This window comes from Silurus aristotelis (genome assembly GCF_946808225.1).
Source record: "Silurus aristotelis genome assembly, chromosome: 18".
NCBI lineage: Eukaryota > Metazoa > Chordata > Actinopteri > Siluriformes > Siluridae > Silurus > Silurus aristotelis.
This window is the reverse complement of record NC_139591.1, coordinates 16,448,225-16,467,337: the sequence shown is the minus strand read 5'-3', so window position 1 is coordinate 16,467,337 and position 19,113 is coordinate 16,448,225. Positions and strand designations below refer to the sequence as shown.

General features: G+C 41.2%; 1 protein-coding gene across 7 annotated transcripts in view; it reads left to right on the top strand.

Moving 5' to 3' along the window:
• The window catches only part of msi2a (musashi RNA-binding protein 2a), a 258,690-nt gene that overhangs the window by 226,784 nt on the left and 12,793 nt on the right, over positions 1-19,113 (top strand). For 2 of the 7 annotated variants that reach the window (XM_083568557.1, XM_083568558.1), the window contains 2 exons: positions 5,091-5,156; positions 18,176-18,355. In XM_083568557.1, the coding sequence (XP_083424683.1) occupies positions 5,091-5,156; positions 18,176-18,355 (246 nt within the window). Of the gene's footprint in view, positions 1-5,090; positions 5,214-18,175; positions 18,365-19,113 lie in introns of all 7 variants that reach the window. The other 5 variants (XM_083568554.1, XM_083568556.1, XM_083568555.1 and 2 more) reach the window with 5 other exon arrangements.

The window sequence follows — 19,113 nt, the reverse complement described above, 5'->3', positions numbered from 1 at the left end:
CAAGACTTTTGCTTAATCAATTCAGTTGATGTGAAAAGACTCTGTTATTCTTAGCACAAAAATCTATTAATACAATTATATTATTGCACTGATCACTGATTTGATATCTATTCAGATTATCATGAGCCCAAAACCTTCTTTTCATCTACTTCAAAAAAATATCGTTCAAATAAGGCCATGGGTGCTGTGGCAAGTTTGAGTCAGGAGTTTCCTTCCATCATTTATTACTCACAAAATGTTCTTCTTGCTGTTGCCCTGACGCTGAAGTAAATGCTTGTGTTAAGTAGATGCCACCAAGCAGCAATCAAAACAAGTTAAAAACAGCGTGTGCTCTCCTCTGATTGGTGCTTACTGGTGTTTGAACAATTACGTTTTTATTCACTCATAAATTAAAAGGAACAACTGATTTTGCAAAATGTTGTTGAGTAAAAAGTACGATATTTGACTTTGAAATGGAGTGAAGTTAAAGTTAAACTCTCCCTAAAGGGAAATACTTCAGTAAAGTACAAATACAAGAAAAAGCTACTTAAGCACAGTAACGAATTACCGTAATTTCCGGACTATAAAGCGCACCCATATATAAGCCGCACCCACTGAATGTTACAAATATTTTTATTTTTAACATAAATAAGCCGCACCTGTCTATAAGCCGCAGTCTACACTACACTAATGTACTTTACACAGGCTTTAACACGTTACACACGGTGTAACGGGTAAAATATGTTGCGCTTCATTTAGGAGCATAGCGGTATTTTGGGAATAGCATGCCAGAAGCGAGCTCTCCCTTCACCCTGACTCAAGGCGTTACAACGGCTTGTATCTAAACAGTAGACCAAGAAAGTCATTGTTCACTGTCTTCCTCCTTCCTTTCAGCAGCAATTGGCTAAGAAGCAGCAGTCAAACAGCAGTCATGTTGGAATCTTTTGCATTTTCCTTCATGCTTCATGTTTTGATCTTATTGGAACTTGAGTTGGGTTCTAGCAAACTGGCATCTGCAGGGTTCAGACTGCACTGAGCACAAAGCATGTTTGCTCAGCTCCTCTTTCTCTCTCTTGATTCGAAACAGAAAGGCTCCAAGCCCACGAGGACCCCTGGCATACAGTTTGGGACTCTCTCCCGAGACCCCTGGCCGAGACTGTAAGCAGATGTGTCCTTGCACCCTCCCTGGAGTTCTGCCGTCTGTCCTAGTGCAGCTACAGCAGGGGCAAATACAACACTGGGAAGGATTCGGAGGAAAAAATAGTTCAATCGAAATATTGACTTTATCGCAGCGGTAATAAAAGGGCCATGAAATTGATTTAATGCCGCAGCACCTTTCTTGGGCGGCTTCTCAGAGCGCCAACGCAAAACAATGAGCTGGCAAGAACTATTAATTAACCCTCCTAATCCGGCACAGTTAATCTCTCTGAAGAACTTTTTTTTTTGCGCTAAGTTTGTGAGTAGGGCAAGGGAGCACTGACAACGACGAGGGAGACAAAGTACTCAAGCTAAATAAAAGAGCTTTTGACTTGTGGCTCTAGAGAGGAGCATTTAATGATGAAAGGGGCTAAGAGGTGGACTGAGCGAGAGCAGACAAGAGGCTGTGGTTTTTGTGGAGGAGCCCCAGGTTCATGATTGTAATTATCATAGATTTGGTGCGGTAAAGAGATTAATGAGTGTGGATAAAAATAAAGAAACAAAAAGTGCCATTAGACCGAGGATGCTAAGCCAGGACAAAGTCTGATTGTAAAGTGACCTTGATGAGTCTGTCTTCTATTGTCATCCTTATCGATTACCACAATATTGCAACAATGGGATATTCTGAGTCTTTCCATAAAAATCTTTTTGAAGTGCTGCAGCGAACTTTTTTTCCCCCCTGCAAATATTCATGGACATTTAATGCTGATGTTAAAATACTTTCTGCAACTATTACTAGGCCAGAGTTCCTGAACATTGTTGTACTGGGGTTTAGACTCATTTCCTTTCCTGTTGGTGGTATTGTTTATTTTTCTAAGACATTAACATTAGTGCCAAATATTACAACTATATAAAGTATAATATTAACTTTATAATGCATTCTTCTTCTTTTTTGGGGTCAACAGAGCAGATCATCTGTCCTTTACCCCCCTGTCCTCTACATCTGCCTCTTTCAAACCAACCACCCACATTTCTTCCCTCACCACATCCATAAACCTCCTCCTTGGACGTCCTTATTTCCTCCTGCCTGGAGGCTCTATCCTTCTACTACAATATACCCCCATGTCCCTCCTCACATGATCAAATCTGTCTACAATGCTATAAGGTCTAATGGTTTATAATAGTAATTGTCCCCTATCCAGCAGTCACTGTCCTTATTATTTAACCTAAGACTTTTAATGGTCCTCTCTGTTGATCATTAAGACTTTTAAATAAGACGGGTGTGTAAGCTGTTGCGGGAATTGGACTGATAGTGGGGGCTGAATGAGCTGTCCGAACTGAGCTATATCTGATTACATGCCATCACTCCGTATGACTGTGAGTCCCGTCTCCACTCTCGGACCCCCACCGTCTGATGAGCTCCTGTCACACACTGATCTATGCCTTCATTAGAGTGCTCGGTCTGTAATTATATTTATTATAATGTAACGTCTCAGCCATTGCATTACATTACGTTACTCTGATGTATGGTCCTAATCAGATGACTCTAATGACGATGTTTGATTACAATGTTAGGAAAAAATCTAACTCACTGGAACAAGTTCAGTAATCTTTGTCTTGACATTTAAACTCAGCTTTGATCATATACATCTGATGGAGACGCATCATTCTCCTCGATTAAGAAGACCACATGGTTTTTGATGGGCTACATCAACACACACACACACACAGAAAAATGGCATAATAGGCACTCAGTAACAAGCTATTAATCCCTTTGTTCCCTTCTTTTTTTTTTGGTTGTGGGGGGGTTGGGGCAGCCAAGCTTAGCTAATGATTGCACATTTATTTTCCTCTCACTATGCCAGACAGCAAGGTGCAAACACACACACACACACACACACACACACACACACACACACACACACACACACACACACACACACCCTCTGGCTGACATCAAAACCAGGTTTTCCCAATCCAGCACTATCTCAGAACTATCACTGGTCCATATAGTCACACAGCACACAAGTGATCACAGCAACAATCACTTCTGCCAACCCCACAACTGAATCCTATATCTTACTTTTGAGCAAAAATATACAGGAGAGAACTGTCTGCTATGTACAGAAGTCCTAAGTCATGTAATATAGTGTTTTTTTCTCTTTCGTTTTCTCAGGTTCAGGACTTTTCACGTGATTTTGGCATAACAACAATTGTTTTCTCGTAATCACGTCTTAATTTTCTCTCGATCTCAGCGCATAAATCCGTTTTCTCATGACGTAATTGTACAGCGAGACACTTACGTATAAGTTGTCAATCACTGACAGACACGGAGCTATTTGTGTTTCAGTGAGTGCGCTCATCCATGATGCTGCCTCTAGAGCATGCTCTTATGCTGAATACACAGAAAAATTAACCACTGATCACGAAGGAAACGATGTTTATATCAAGGTCACGAGAAAATTAAGTCGTGATCACGAGAAAACAAGATCGAAAAATATATTATAATGCATGGCCTCTTAGGATTTCCATAGCTATCCACATGTGCACCAGTGAAATGAATCATGTGTCCTCACATGGATATTAGATGTTTTAGCTGTTCGATTTGGACATGACATGCCAATTAAATTTGTTGTCACCGCATTATTATTGTGTTTATATGTCGTCCCTACACTCCACAAATATTTGCAGGATAAACTGGACTCAGAGATCTGTTCCACAAAGCAGGAGATGAATTGGATTTTTTCTTGGGCTCTTATTGGTTGCTGTTCTTGTTGTTCTTTATTGTGTTGGAGCTCACACTTAAGATTGTTGCTCAAAGTTAGGTTTAAAGTTAAAGTTTGATGTATATCTTCATTGAAGATCTTTATTAAAACAACTGTCCATTTACTGTACATTAGTCTGTACTTTAACTGTTTGGATTGTTCTGATGTCCAGCCTTCTGGTAAATATTTGGTATCAATAGACCTTTTATGGCGTTCTGACCTGCTCACCTTCCTCACTTGATGAAACATTTCACTTGAGCAAAAAAAAAAAAGAACGTAATACTGTTCAAGTGAGGAAGGTGAGCAGGTCAGAAGGCCATAAAAGGTCCATTGATACCAAATATTGGTATATTACTTTTTCTCTCTTTTTCTCCTTTTCTTTCTCATTCCTTATAACATGGCTGACTCTCTGAAAGCTTTTTCCGGCTTTTTATCCCAAACACGGAAAAAGCCTTCAGTCCCCAATGCATGAACCTCATGATAGTGTTGAATGGAATTATAGTGTTGAAAAAGAGTCAGCCATGTTATGAGGAATGAGAGAGAAAATGAGAAAGAGAGAGAGGGGAAAAAAAAAAAAAGTGGGGGAGCGAGTAAATGCGAACATGTAGCTGACTCAATAAAGAGGCATGGAAGAACTTTGACAGAAGCCCGAGCTCTCGTCGCTGCCTCTCCTAATTATTTCATTTGAGTAAATGATTGTGCTGGTACCCCAGTTATAGTTAGTTTATTCAGTCTGTGCCTCACAGCAATGCTGCATATGCGAGAGAGAAAGAGAGAGAGAGAGAGAGAGAGAGAGAGAGAGAGAGAGAGAGAGAGAGAGAGAGAGAGAGAGAGAGAGAGAGAGAGAGAAAGGAAGAAAAAGAGAGAGAGAGGGAGAGAGAAGACACTGTGAAGATAAAATTTTTAAGGCCATTGCTTATTCATGGTTCCGAGTTGCCCTCTGCAATCCACTTATGCTCAAACTGAAATCGTTATATTTTCTTCACTACGGCTATTCTTGGCGATTCACTAAAGGTCTACATGGATACAGTGCCACAGGTTTTAGTCAGCTAGTAAAAAGCTAGAAAAAAAGGGTATATATTAAAAGTGCTATAAAAACAAATTAAATCGCGTGCCGATAAAGAACATCAGGGAGCGCTATAACGATCCCAGAGTGGCTACAGTGTAAATGGTTAATGAGTACTAACAGCTTGCGTGTTTGTGTATCAGGTTTCCCGGCGGCAGCGTATGGTCCGGTGGCGGCGGCGGCAGCGGTGGCAGCAGCACGAGGCTCAGGTAGGGGCGCCCGAGGAAGAGGCAGCTACGTGGCGTACCCACAGAACCCGGGGCCAGGTAAACGCTCTGACCACGTGTGTTCTGTGTGGTTACGGCTGTGTCCATCCTCTTCTGCACTCTACACTTACACATCCAAAAACCAGTGGCAGATTTACCAGTCCTCCCCGAAACAACGAATTTAAATCCCTAGCACGTTTTTTACGGATCATTTAATATTTCATTTAGTGTGTGTATTAATCCTCAGTAACCCACGTATTTAGAAGTGCAACAGTTAAGCACGTATCCTGATACAATTAGGAGAACGGGATATTCTCCTCTTTATCGCTCCTCACGGATCGGCCCGTCGACTTAAACAAATCTGCCTTCTCAATAGCGGTAAATAATTCAATGGTTTCTCAGGAGAGTCCGCTTGCCTTTAGCACAGTTTCGAAACTGAGGTGACGGATATCTTTAATAGGCAGACCGACACTCTGGGGACCTCAGTGCTTTTTGTTCGGTAATTAAGCACCATCCTGGAGTGAGTACCCTCTGGGTGCTGCGCTGTGATTGGATGGGCTGCAGCGGAGTTCTCCGGTCATCTGCCTCCGTCTGTTTTCCCGCTGAGCCAAGATGAGTTCATGGCAGATTTTTGGTAGATTCAATTCATTCAGTTTGCATGCGTAGAATGCATGACTTCTGATCTTTACAAATAGCCAACGTTAGTGTTTAATAAAGCGAGACAGTAAGTGCTTGTATTTAAATTGATTTACATGGTCAACGCTAGCTTCCCTGGCAGCTACCGAAGCTTGTGCGACCTACACATCCCAGAGGCACCGGGGATCTTTGCCACGTCCGTACAATTTTGATTTTTTTATTGTATTGTTTCTACAGACTATTTAATCGCATCTTTCTTCTGTTTTGTGCATCAAAATGTAAATGGGAACTAACTGAGGGTAGAAATTATAGAGAACTTACGGGAATTGGTATTTGATTGGTATAAGGAATTGCTTTCTTGGTCTGTAATTTGCAGCAAATCCCCCTTCTTGAACTGAGGTAACAGCCAATCAGAAGATGATGCTAGGTCTAAAAAATGGTCACCAATGTTCTTGAGTGATTTGTCGTCGTGTTTATCAGTGCTATATAATTGATATATAAAATAATAATAAATATAAAATGGTTGCTGACAGCTTGCACACGCCACCTTGTTCCTCGTATCATTTAGACAGCGTAACCGTTCAGAATTGGCGGGTTTTAAATTCGAGTTTCGACAGCGTCGCCATTTTCTGTTTGCGTTTATGTATCTATCTACCGAGAAGCAAATGAAATGTCCGTATAAATCCACCACTGGAGTATTTTACTGATGTGTAAATAGCACTCAGCCGCCGAGAAACCTCGAACAACAGAAATCGCCACGGTCGGGTGCACAGTTAAGCTAGTTTACAGAAAGTGTCAGCGTTTATAAGAGGTGACTCCGTGCCTCCGTAGCTCAAATACTGTAGAAGGCTTACAGAAATTAAATGCTGCACTCAAGCTCTAACGCTGCGATTGCTGAGGAAATGTTTATCTGACATGCACCACCGACTCTGTTGTCTGAAAACGTGTGAGGTAGTCAGAGTATGTGAAGCACTACAGACACAGGGACAACTAAAAGGCTGAGTAAATATTTTGGAGCTTTAGTATACTTCTACCTAATAGAACAAAAAGAGGAAGCGATTGTGAAGTCATGCCACGCAACAATTATTTTTTTTTAAGACGTTGAAATTAGAGGTCGACTGATTTTACTGATACCGATACCTAGGTTGGATCATTTTTGCCAATACTGGATAAAAAAAAAAAAAAAAAAACATACACGGACCAGGCTTAACTTTATGGCCACCTTCCTAATATTGTGTTGGTCCCCTTTTTGCTGCCAAAACAGCCTTGACCTGTCGACCATTAACAGCAATATCTTCTTCAGCCTTTTGTGCTACAGGAGCTTATTTGTTGGATCACACCGACCAGCCTGTCACCGGTTCACCACTGTTCCTTCCTTAGACCACTTTTGATAGATACAGATACTGGAGATGCTCTGACCCAGTTGTCTAGCCATCAAGTCTAGCGTCAAAATCCTTGCGCTTGCCCATTTTTCCTAACACATCGACTTTGAGGACAAAATGTTCCCTTGCTACATAATAATCCCACCCACTAACAGGTGCCATGATAAAGAGATAATCAGTGTTATTCACTTCACTGCTTATAATGTTATAATGTCATAATGGTATGCCTGATCGGTGTAACACTCCATGTAAAATTATACCTTATTACAAAAATGAAAAATAAAACAGCACTGAACCATGAAAATGTGCAAACTGAAATAAATATGAATATATTAATTCCTAAATATCATTGTATAACTAATGAATTAATTATAAATAAGAAATATAATTAGTGCTTTCTGTGCACCGTGCACGCTGCTTATTTTTGCTTCAGGGATTTTTGTCGATATCAACTATCATTGCCGATTAATCGGCAAAAACGATAAATCAGTCGACCTCTATTTGAAATGTCATCACAAGTACCAAACCCTTTACTTGCTAAATGTTGCAGGGCCTGTTTATAATTGCATATAGCTTATTTAAATAGCATTTCTAAAAAGGAAGACATTACCCTACTCACATGAATTCTCCTGAAAGAATTGTAAAAAAGTTTGAGACATTGCTCCAGTGTAGTTTAACTCTTAACTGAAAAGCTGTCACACGAAATTTGAAGTACAGAGTACAGATGGAGGCTGAACGTCGACCTGCCTGTCTGTCTGTCTGTCTGTCTGTCTGTCTGTCTGTCTCACTAGCTGTCCCTTTGACTTTCTCTCAGCTGTTCTCTGTCTCTCCGTCTGTCCGTCTGTTCGCGGACCTCACGTGCAGCAGAGTGTGTGTGATCCACAGGGTGGTGCACCACAGCAGGCGCTGCCCTCTGGAGGTCTGTCTCTCACACTTCTATTATCCTTGCCAGCCTACATAGCTGGCTGTGTGTCTCTGACTGCCTCACTGGCACATGCTGTTGAAGTCCTACTTCTACCCACCCTGTCACTCTGCCTCACTGTTACTACTCCCTGTTCACTGGATGAATTGTAGTATGCACTGAATTGTAGAGAATTTTTGTTGGGTGTATATGGATATTGTGAAAACTGTCAGGCCCCTTACAAAAATCTTTATTTTTAGTCATTTCGATTTATTTAATTACAAACTCACCGGAAGCACTTGATACATTCAACTTTTCCCTCCTTTTCAGTATGAAATATTTTCAGCAGTTTTTCGGATAAGTCTATTTATTGACTTATAAACTATTTTATGAACATCTAAAAAAAAAAAAAACACGCTAAAACAGATGATAAAATATCGCCTGGCCTTACATCTTTATTTCTCTTTTCCTGTAGGGATGGGAGCATCTATCCTCCAAGATTGATTTCCAATCCTCCTTGTTCTCTCCAGATATTTAGAGAAGAGGTTGCCCCATTTGTTGTTTATTGCTACACTTTGTTTCTCCCTCGTTCAACTTCAGTAAGTGCTTTATCTTGGTCAGAGTCATGATTGACCGGGAGCTTGTCCCGAGACACCGGTCCATTGCAGGGCATCATGTGCAGTTATTTAGACCAAAGATCAATTCACTATCCTTTCAGATTTGTTTTACTAGGGTCCAGATTATAATTTTCTCTTCTCTGATTTGCGCTTTGTTCAGGAAACGAACAGTACTTGTATAGTTTGTTTTGTCAGTAACAGAGTGTTACAAGTGGCCTGCTGTCCCTTGGTTCTCAATAATATGTCTTAACGTGCTGAAGTTTAACCCCGCCAACAGCTTTCTACTCTCACTAGATCTGACCTCGGAGTCCTTCAAATCTGTGACCTTGAGCAATCATTTTGTATTTTTGTGTAATTTTGCTGTCACCATGTAAAATCCACCACCAGCACAACTACAGTTGGTTTCTTTACAGGATCAGTTAGTATTTTTCTTTTGGGCAGGCTGTGACAGGGAAATGGTCAGTATTTCACTTGGGTTGTATTTTGTATGCATGTGCTAGCAATCCATTGTCATCCTCCTTATCAGCTGCTTCCTTTAGCTCTATTCTCTGGACATATTATCCTGAAGAAACAAGGATGAAGTTATTGTATAAAGCCCCATTCTTGCTTGATGAAGCCTGCGCTTGGCTAGACACGAAGCTGCTCTCGTTTGGCTGAGTACTTCCCATTATCTGGAGATCATTATGCATTTCATCCCAACAAGCACTGTGATCGCTGCTGAGAGGCTCAACAGAGGGCCACGTTGGCTTGCGCTGCCGTGCCGAGATTAAACTGGCTCCCCGGCTCTCACGTGTGGCCGTCTACTGCCTTTCGCACGCACACTAACACCCACACAGCTGCGACTCCCGGCTCATGCCAAAAGGACCAACAGCAGCGCCGCTCTCTCAAGGATGCTCCACGTGACTCCGGTCCCAAAGGCTCTCATCGCAGAAAGATAAATGTTACGCATAAAGGTTAGAGAGGTATTGCTCACCCTCTGTTTCAGGATGGTCTCCTCTGCACAGCTGTGACGGGCAGATGCTCAGACAGTGCCTCTGGGAGGAACCATCCTGAACTTCAAAGGGGGAAGCATACTCCAAAGGTGCTCAGCTGTAGCCTGCTTTCATCTCGCCACTCACAGAGACAGATAAGGTCTCAAAGAAATCTTTTCAATTTCCCTTCTTCCTGTGACCTTTAAAACAATGTGAATGTGGAATAGGAACGCTTGATCCATCCTCCAGTACATTATAATCATTATTTCATGATTTTTAACATTTATTTGGTGGTTCAAGTGACCCAGAATTTATTTGACTTTTTTGGCCCAATGCATGTCCGAGAGAAATATTGTGCCTGATTGCATAGTGCGTGATATCTTACTTTCTTTAGTTAAAGCAAAGAAGGCTTTTTCTGCTCTGAATGAATTGTATACTGTAGTGCTGTCAAACTCTCAAAAAGAGGCCAAAATGAAGTTGAGCACAGCCAACAGACACCAAACAGAATGAAGTGCGAGAATAAAACAGTAAGTTAACGCAGAACATTCTGCTCCTATGCACATTCGCCTGTGTTGTGTGTTTCACATTTTTTCTTGGCTGTCAGTTCATTACGGTTTGGGGTTAGGGTCTGTTAGGGTCTGTGGGTCAGTGAAGATGTGCAGATATTTACTTCCAAACATGCAGAGGGTTCGAGCAGCCTGTAGGCGGAGATGAAGCATCGTTTCAGGGATGAAGAGTAGAAACTGTGCAGTGCCCACAGAATCAAACTTTACCATATTATATGATAAAATATACGATATAATATAATTGATCAAAACAGACCGGAAGTGTTTCAGGGGTCTTGATTTTAACGTCTGCTCTATTCATATGCCATGACCATTCAGGTGTGAGCTCAATGTGGAGTGTTGTGGCATTACGTTGTTGTCTGTTGTACCCAGTGGTACTGGGAGTGTGGTTCTGGAGGTAACGACAACTGCAGCTTATGACACCTCCACTTGACATTCATTCTCATATGAGGAATGCACGTCCAGATTTCAGACTTCTTCATACTTCTGAACTGAATCATGAATGGCATTCTAAGCATCTTAAGTATTTCAAGTTATTTGAGAAGCCAGAGATACTCTTTAAACAGGGGTAAATCATCTGTTAACACCGATTAGCCTCTGTCAGAACAAAAACGACCAGACATTTGATATTAACTATTTGCAAAAAATGTCAGCACCACCAGAATGACTCATCGAGGGGTCTTAATTACTCAATGGTTAGTTCTGAAATAGCCAGTTTTTAAGTGATCGCTAACTCCAGGCCCCCATGCATTAAATTGAATAAAATAACTAATTGTAGCTCTGGAATTCTTTCGGGAAGACATCTGACAGGTTTATTGACATTTGGTCTGGAAGTGCATTTGATGGCCACCAGGGATTTGAAGTAAAGATAATGCATGTGGTTCTAATCGTTTAATGTGATTAGGATAATGACTTTCTGCTCCCCAAATTGGCTTGAAAGTAGTAAAATAATGGAACAATATGCATTGGATCGACAAGTATGCCTTCCTCGTAGTCTTCCGTTTGTGTGTGCGTGTGTGTGTGTGTGTGTGTGTGTGTGTGTGTGTGTGTGTGTGTGTGTGTGTGTGTGTGTGTGTGTAAAAAAAATATATATATTTTTTTTTTTTCATGAGAGAAAAAGTTGTCCTTTCAGGGCAGTGGTTTTGAAATTCTTTCTCTGAGGCAGTTATCTGGCAAAGTGAAAATGAGAGAGATTTATTCACTTGAAGGGAACCCACACTTGATGGCAGCATGCAGAAAGTCAAGGAGGGAGGGTCAGATGGAATAGCTGAAGACAGTCAAATTAGCAGTAGCCAATAGCTGGAGCTTTGTGATGGTAACCCCTCAGGGACTGGGCAAAGGCAGAGAAAAGAGAGGAGTGATAATTATCCACAGAAATGAACCTCGTTGAAACGATTCACAATGTTGGACCCACCGTTCCAGTCGCCACGGCAACTCCGACCTACTCATTTGTTTTGTAGATGAGTAATTACATCCAATTAGACTGCAGGATTAAAAAAAAGAAATAGCGAAGAAGTGGTCTTTTGTTTCCCGCTGATAGCTAGAACGTTAATAATTGGATGATGAGCGGTTGGGGTGGCTGAGGACGATAAGATCTGTCTGCATTTATTCGGTACCACCTTTCCAACAATCACCAACACCTACCTGAACCCCTTACTCAGTATTATATGCATACTCGGGCGTGATGTTCATTGAGGCTTGGGCTTTGTATAGGAGCTATTCCTGCACCAGTATGGTGTGCTTAAGTGTTTTATAATATATTGTGTGAGAGCCACGAACATGTATGAATCAGTGGAGTTATTGTAATCTGGTCTAGATGAGTTATTCATTAGCTACCTAATCTATGAAAAAACAAAAAACACCTAGAAATGATGTCACCTATTAGTTTACCTCACTATCTACATTATATAGATGTTTGTAGACATTGAAAAGTTTGTTGATAGTCTGCGCATCATGAACATCCAATCACACACGCCGCAAAGGCAAGACATGTAGCAGTTGATATTACACAGACAAGCCTTCACATCATTTCACACAATGTACAAACTGACAAAACAGACATGGAAATACAACAAATGTGGTAACAGTTAGTGGTCGACCGATTCATCAGTTTTGCCAATTAATCTGCAACAATAGTTGATTACTGGAACTATTAGCAAAAATCCATATTGATAGTTTTTCCGGGTCGCGCTATACAGTATGAAAGCGGCCTCTAGGGGCGAATCACTGACACCACGTGCTGTTAATTTGACCTGCCTTTTTTATTACATTTATTTGGAGTTTTACTTTTTGTTTCAGTTTGAATGCGTCTTTTATTTTCCTTAATATTTATCAATATAATAAATATATTAATATTTATTTTATTTAGCACATTTTCATGAATCGGTACTGTTTTTTACTATTTTAAGTACTACTCTAAGTTCAGTACTATTTTACATGGAGTGTTATGTTTTTTGTTTTTTATTCAGTATTTATTTAAAAAATACCTTTGGGTATCGGCAAACACAATCCAACCTACTGTAGCTATTGGTATCGGTAAAATCTACTATCGGTCGACCTCTAGTAATAGGAACATTCAGAAGGTTAGACTCTTGTCTGCTTACCTTTTTTATGTCTAAAAGCAGGTTCCCTGTTTTATCTGAATGTGATTATGGAAAAAAAGAGCATAAATTTTTCATGACATCATGTTTGTGTTAGGTCTCTCCCTCCACTCGCATCGCAGGCTTCAACATACTGCAAGCAGACAACTTCATTACTTCAAACACCAAGCTTGTGTGATGTTGCCGGTTGTTGTAGTTAGGATACAGTGTGGCAGCAGATGTCTGCACAGTTCCAACACACTATTTGATGTTTGTTCATTAGCATGCAGCAAATTTGCTCTCGCACAGTTCGAATAAACGCCTTTCTTTAATCCATTCCCATTCCACCCCCATTCTCCCGATGGAAGCCGACAACACAATCAGTTCTGACGTACACACCAAGGAGAGAAACATATGCTGTACCGGGGAAAGATCAGAGAAAGACCAATATTTCTCGAACTTTGAAGTTAAAAGGAGAAAAAGAAAAAAAAAAAACGACTCTTTGGCTCAATCGCACTTTGTTTCTCACCTTTGCCCGAAAGTAAATCGTTTGTATGCGCCGAAAAGAAAATTGGCGCAGGAAGATAACTGAGTGATTACAGCACTCCCAGATGGTGCCTTTTTCATGCTCCTGCTATCCACTGAAGAGCCACTTTCTTTTCTTTTTTTGTCCTCTCATGCAGGCCCATTTTTATTCATATCTTTTTACACTGATGGCACTATCATTAGAGGCAATCTACCTGAACAATAAAAGTAATTTTGCTTGCATTTTTTTTTTTTTTTTAGATAAGACCCTCCTGGTTGCGAGATGTCGTCAGCTGAGGGTTAATTGTTCGTGTCAGTGCAAACAAAGCTGCCATGTGTATTTGTTGTGCGTGCTGATGTCGTCCTTGTGTCTTGGCGCTTCCCCTTTTCCTTAAAACGCTCCGAATCTGCCGCCTTGAACAGACCTCGCGGCAGGAAGCCGACATTGTGTGCACCTGGCAAGGCCAAAGCCCCTCTTCGGGTGATGTTTTGGCTGCAGCAGGGGCGATAGTTCTTCTTTCACCCCTCCTCTGCTCATGCGTTTAGCTAATGGAGGAGATTGTGGCGAAGCCTTTTGTAAAGGTCGACGCTTGTTTGTTATTAAAGATTCTAATTAGAGTGAGGAAAGGAAGTCGAGGAAGCTTGTCTAATTAGCGAGGAGCCCGGAACCCGCTTTGAAACTCAAGGACGACGAGCTGTTTGCATGCACGTTAAAAATGGATTAAATAGAAATCATCTCTTTCACGCTCCCTTTTTCTTTCCTTTTCTTTCTTGTGTTGTATTTTTGCGCTGAGAACAATTAATGCAGAGCTGAAAGGATAACTATTTACCATGAAAGTCGCACGTGTACACAACACTGAGGTTGTAGCAAGAGAGGTTCGGGTTAGGAAGGGGGTTAACCTTGCCACACTTTTCACACTTTTATTACATTCCCTGAGGTCACTGACTTCCCAAAATATTGGTCCACTCAACTCTTTCTGGGTCGGACTCTTGAATTTGAGGTGTCCAGTCAGATACAGAGGACAGAGAACGTAGAGTATGCTGGAAAACAGAGCATTTCTTTGTGTAGAGGTAGAGCATTAGGCTGTGCTAGAAGGGGCAATCATGGGGTATTAAGGACATGCAGCTGTGTGGCATTGAGCAGATGTGTGCATGTGTATTCGTGTGTGCACGTGCCAGGTGCCTAATGAAGGCACATGAAAGGGACGTGGAGACACACAATTGGACAGAAGGCACCTAGTGTTTTGTGTGTGTGTGTGTGTGTGTGTGTGTGTGTGTGTGTGTGTGTGTGTGTGTGTGTGAAAGCAGATGCAGACGTGGTGAGTCAGCAGCAGGAGCCGCAGTGGGCAGTGTAGACTCCAAGGCTGCTGCAGTCCTATCAGAGATGAGTCATTAGGGGAAAAAGAGAGAGAGAGAGAGAGAGAGAGAGAGAGAGAGAGAGAGAGAGAGAGAGAGCTGTCTATCTGCCCCCTGTCTGTAGTCAGTTTGGGGACAGTAGCACTCTGTGGGAAAGACTTGGGAGGACTGCAGAGAAAAAGCACAGCATTACCTCAAAAGCACTTACCACAGTATTCACTGTCGGTCTGTTCAGAATAGAGTTGTCTTGATTACGTAATGTGTATGGACAACTGAACGATTATGTAAGTCAACATTCATGTAAGATTCATGGCGAAGCTCTTTCCACCATCACAGTATCAGGGATGTTTTCACAGCTGGTACCTAATCTCAGATGGTCTTAGGATGAAACACCCATTCCAGAGGAAATAAAAGAGTGGGTGCCACTTTACAAATGCTACTGCCAATAAAGCTTTGTTTAAGCATCCATACATTTGAAATACACACACACACACACACACATTTCAACACTTTAATACACCTTTATCTATTAACATATTCCAACTATACCTATCTTAAGCTTGTTCTAATGATCAGTCACACAAGCTCATGTCTATAAAAAATATAATTATATATAGGATCTCATTAATGTGAGTACACCCCTCACAATTTAGCAACAGTTTATTATAACTTTTCAAGGGGCAATACTACAAAAATGAAACTTGGACATACTTTATAGTAGTCAAAGTGCAGCATACAAGCTGTACAGATTTACTGTCCTCTAAACATATAGCCATTATTGTTAAAAGGCTGGCAACAAAAGTGAGTACACCCTAAGTGAACACATTAAAGCTGTGTCCAAAGTGTCAATATTTTGTGTGAGCATCATTATCTTGCACTGCCGTAATCCTGCTGGGCATGGAATTCACCAGAGCTGCACATCCTCTTCCACTCCTCCGTAATGACATAACGGAGCTGCTGGATGTCAGACACATGGAGCTTCTACACCTTCTGCTTGAGGATGCCCCACTGGTGCTCAATAGAATTCAGGTCTGGAGACATACTTGGCCACTCATCACTTTCACCTTCAGCTTCCTCAGCAAGGCAGTTGTCATCTTGGCAGTGTGTTTGGGATCGTTATTATGTTGGAAACTGCAGTTCAGCTTAGTTTCTGGAGGGAGGTCTGCTTCAGAATGTTGCAGTACATGTTGGAATCCATGTTTCCCTTAATGATACTACCACCACCATGCTTGACTGTAGGCAAGACACAATTTTCTTGGTCCTCCTCACCATGGCGTCACCACACATGCTGGATACCAGCTGAGCCAAACAAGTTTTCTTCGTCTCATCAGACCACAGGACATGGTTCCAGTAATTCATGCTCTTGGACAGGTTGTCCCCAGCAAACTGTTTGTGGTCTTTCTTGTGAGCCAGCATTAGAAGAGGCTTCCTTTTGGGACAACAGCCGTGCAAACCAACTTGTTGCAGTGTGTGGCTATGGTATGCTATGGTATGGTCTAAGCACTGACAAGCAGACCTGCTTGAACAGCTTCTTTTTGCACAGCACGAGAACTAAACTTCTTTGATGGACCCTTTCAAGGCCTGTTCTGAGTAGAACCTGTCTTGGAAAACCTCTGTATGTCCACTGTACTGTAACTCAGTTTCAGGGTTTCAGTTTCTCAGTTTCTTCTTATAACCTAGGCAGTGGTGGACAGTAACTAAGTAAATGTAATTCGTTAAATTTTTTACTTACTTTTTTACTTATGAGCGAATGAAAAAGTTTATTAATAGTGTAGCGAATGAAGTTGTAAGTCATAAAGGATTCACTGCAGATTTTAAAAAGTGAAAAAATACCGCGAGATTATGAATCGCGGCACTGAAGTCTGTGCATCGCGCATTTTTATATAAAAATATATTCTGTGCAGCAGGAGTGTGAAACGGAGACTCCTGTCCCGCGACTCCAAATTATTATTTTTATTTTTTTTAATAATGAAATTTATTAATAAAATATTAATTTAATAAATTAATTATACAATGAAGTAAAATGTTAATACTGTACTGTATACATAAAATAGCATTTTTGGGGTGGCGATAAACAGGGGATTACTGTGTGTGTGTGTGTGTGTGTGGTGTGTGTGTGTGTGTGTGTGTGTGTGTGTGTGTGTGTGTGTGTGTGTGTGTGTATATATATATATATATATGACATTATAGCTATAATAAATCAGAGTTCTTTGGAGACATTTGAAGGCAAATACTTTTGTACTTTTATTCAAGTAATATTTTATCTACTTTATCTCTACTTTTACTCAAGTACATGGTTTGTGTACTTCGTTCACTGCTGAGCCTAGGCCTTCTTTGTGAAGAGCAACAATTCTAATTGTCAAATCCTCAGAGAGTCTTTGCATCGAGGTGCCAAGTCGAACATCCAGTGGTCAGTATGACAGAATTGTACTCAAAGCACCAAGTTTTATCTGCTCTAATACAAGATACACAAATTTGTATGGTTCTGTCAAGCAGACAAAAACATGAACATGATGAATAGGACATGTGGCTTTGCACAGTAACATGATGTACAGCTGTTATTTATTTAGAGGACAGTAAATCTGTAATGCTATACAACGCTGTTGTGCCAGCTAGATTGCACTTCGCAGTTACTGGTGGTATCATTTGTGCTAGCTAGGTGAAGCAATGTACTGAGTCCTTCCTTTTTGCTTAGGGGTCATTGATACAATGCACAGCATCCATATTTAAAGCCTGTACTGTTTGCCTTTGTTGAATTACCTCAGCTGGAAAGAGGTGGCTTTCAACATAAAATGTCCATCCCTGGTTATTCTGACAAAACTCTAAATGTCAGCCCACACTAGTCAAGGATGCTCTCTTATGTGTTGATAATCTACCGTCTCAGTGAAAGGAAGGTGGATCTGCGATGTCACGAGTGCAGTGCTACAGTATGTGCTGTTGACCCGATGTGAAGTTTTCTGGCAGTAAACATGAATGTGGTCTCTATATTTGTACTGAAAACGTATTTAGACGAATCTCAGAAATTATCAAAGGGTTTAAAATCGAGTCTTGAAATTTCGTATGAATACAAGTTTTTGAAAGATGCTAACAGATTTCTAGAAAGCGACTATCGAAGAATGTAAGATTGTCAGTGGGACCGGTTTTTGGCAACGGTCTGTTGCTCCGCACTGATCATAAAGGTCAATCTGAAGGTCATTTGTACAGGCTAGCCAGATGATTAGCTCTTTGTCTTTTTTTTATCAGTTGCATCAGGCAGCCAATGGCCACGTCTCACTTCATTTTAGTCATGCGGTATATTTGTAAAAATTGGAAGCTGGATTTAAACTGAGCTCTCTGGCCACTTTCACGAGCGCCACGTACAGTAAACACACACTTTGCCTACATGACTGTGTACAATGCAAGAGTTTTTCCCCAAATGATGGCGTCCCACCCTTCACCCCTTAACTCCCTTCCTTCTCCCCCTCCCCCATCCTGTACCTTATCTCCCAGGCTTTCCCGATTATGGGTTTTATTCCGCGCCCAGTGACCAGCGGGGAGCACCCTGCTCCTTTGCCGACTATGGCTCCCTGGGGCCTCAGGCGGCTCAGATGCTGCAAAGCGAGCACGCCACATCTGCCTGCAACTCTCCCCTGCAGCACCTTCACAGCCCGGATCAGTTTAAGAGCCCAGGTTTGTATGGTGCGTTTCTGTCCTAGACCTTTGCTGCCTTTACCTTTTGGTCATTTTTCTTTCCCTTTTATTTGTTTCTTTGTTTTCTTTTTAACTGTCATTTAGTCACATCTTGCACTAAAATCCACACATAGATTATTATTTTGGTATTCACTTTTTCAAGGTTCTACATGACATGAACACCTGCATCTGATTGTTTGCTCCTCCGATATGCACTGCATGCTTTGTTTCATTTCATGTATTCATTCCTTCATTTGAGAGGTCTTTCATTTTGCGTATGGTAGATCCATTCTTTGTTGTTTTTTTTTTGCACGCCGGTACATCGGGATGCATGCACATATCTTAAGCATGCTACAATGGATGACTCAAGTCACCTTATTTACCCTCTGTATTCATCAGCACACATACTTATGCACCTACTAAAGGAGCATGTATGCTGTTAACAAAAACCTGGATGAGTCCAGACTTGGCCATATTTGTCTGTAGTTTAAAATAGGGATTATTTGAGTGGCGGTATAATACGTCATTTTTGCTTCAGAATTTTTACCAGGTGTCATTTTATAGGACGTGTTTAATATCACATATAAAAAAAAAAAAAAAGCTAATTCCCTTCATATCACTTCATGTAGCCTGTTACGGCCGTGGGTCACCTTCGCCGGACATGTCTGATCTGTCTTCTAAATTCGGGCATCCTGGAGCCATCCTCACAGTGTTATGTCTTGCTTGATCTGATACTGTAAGCTTGTAGAGCATTAAAG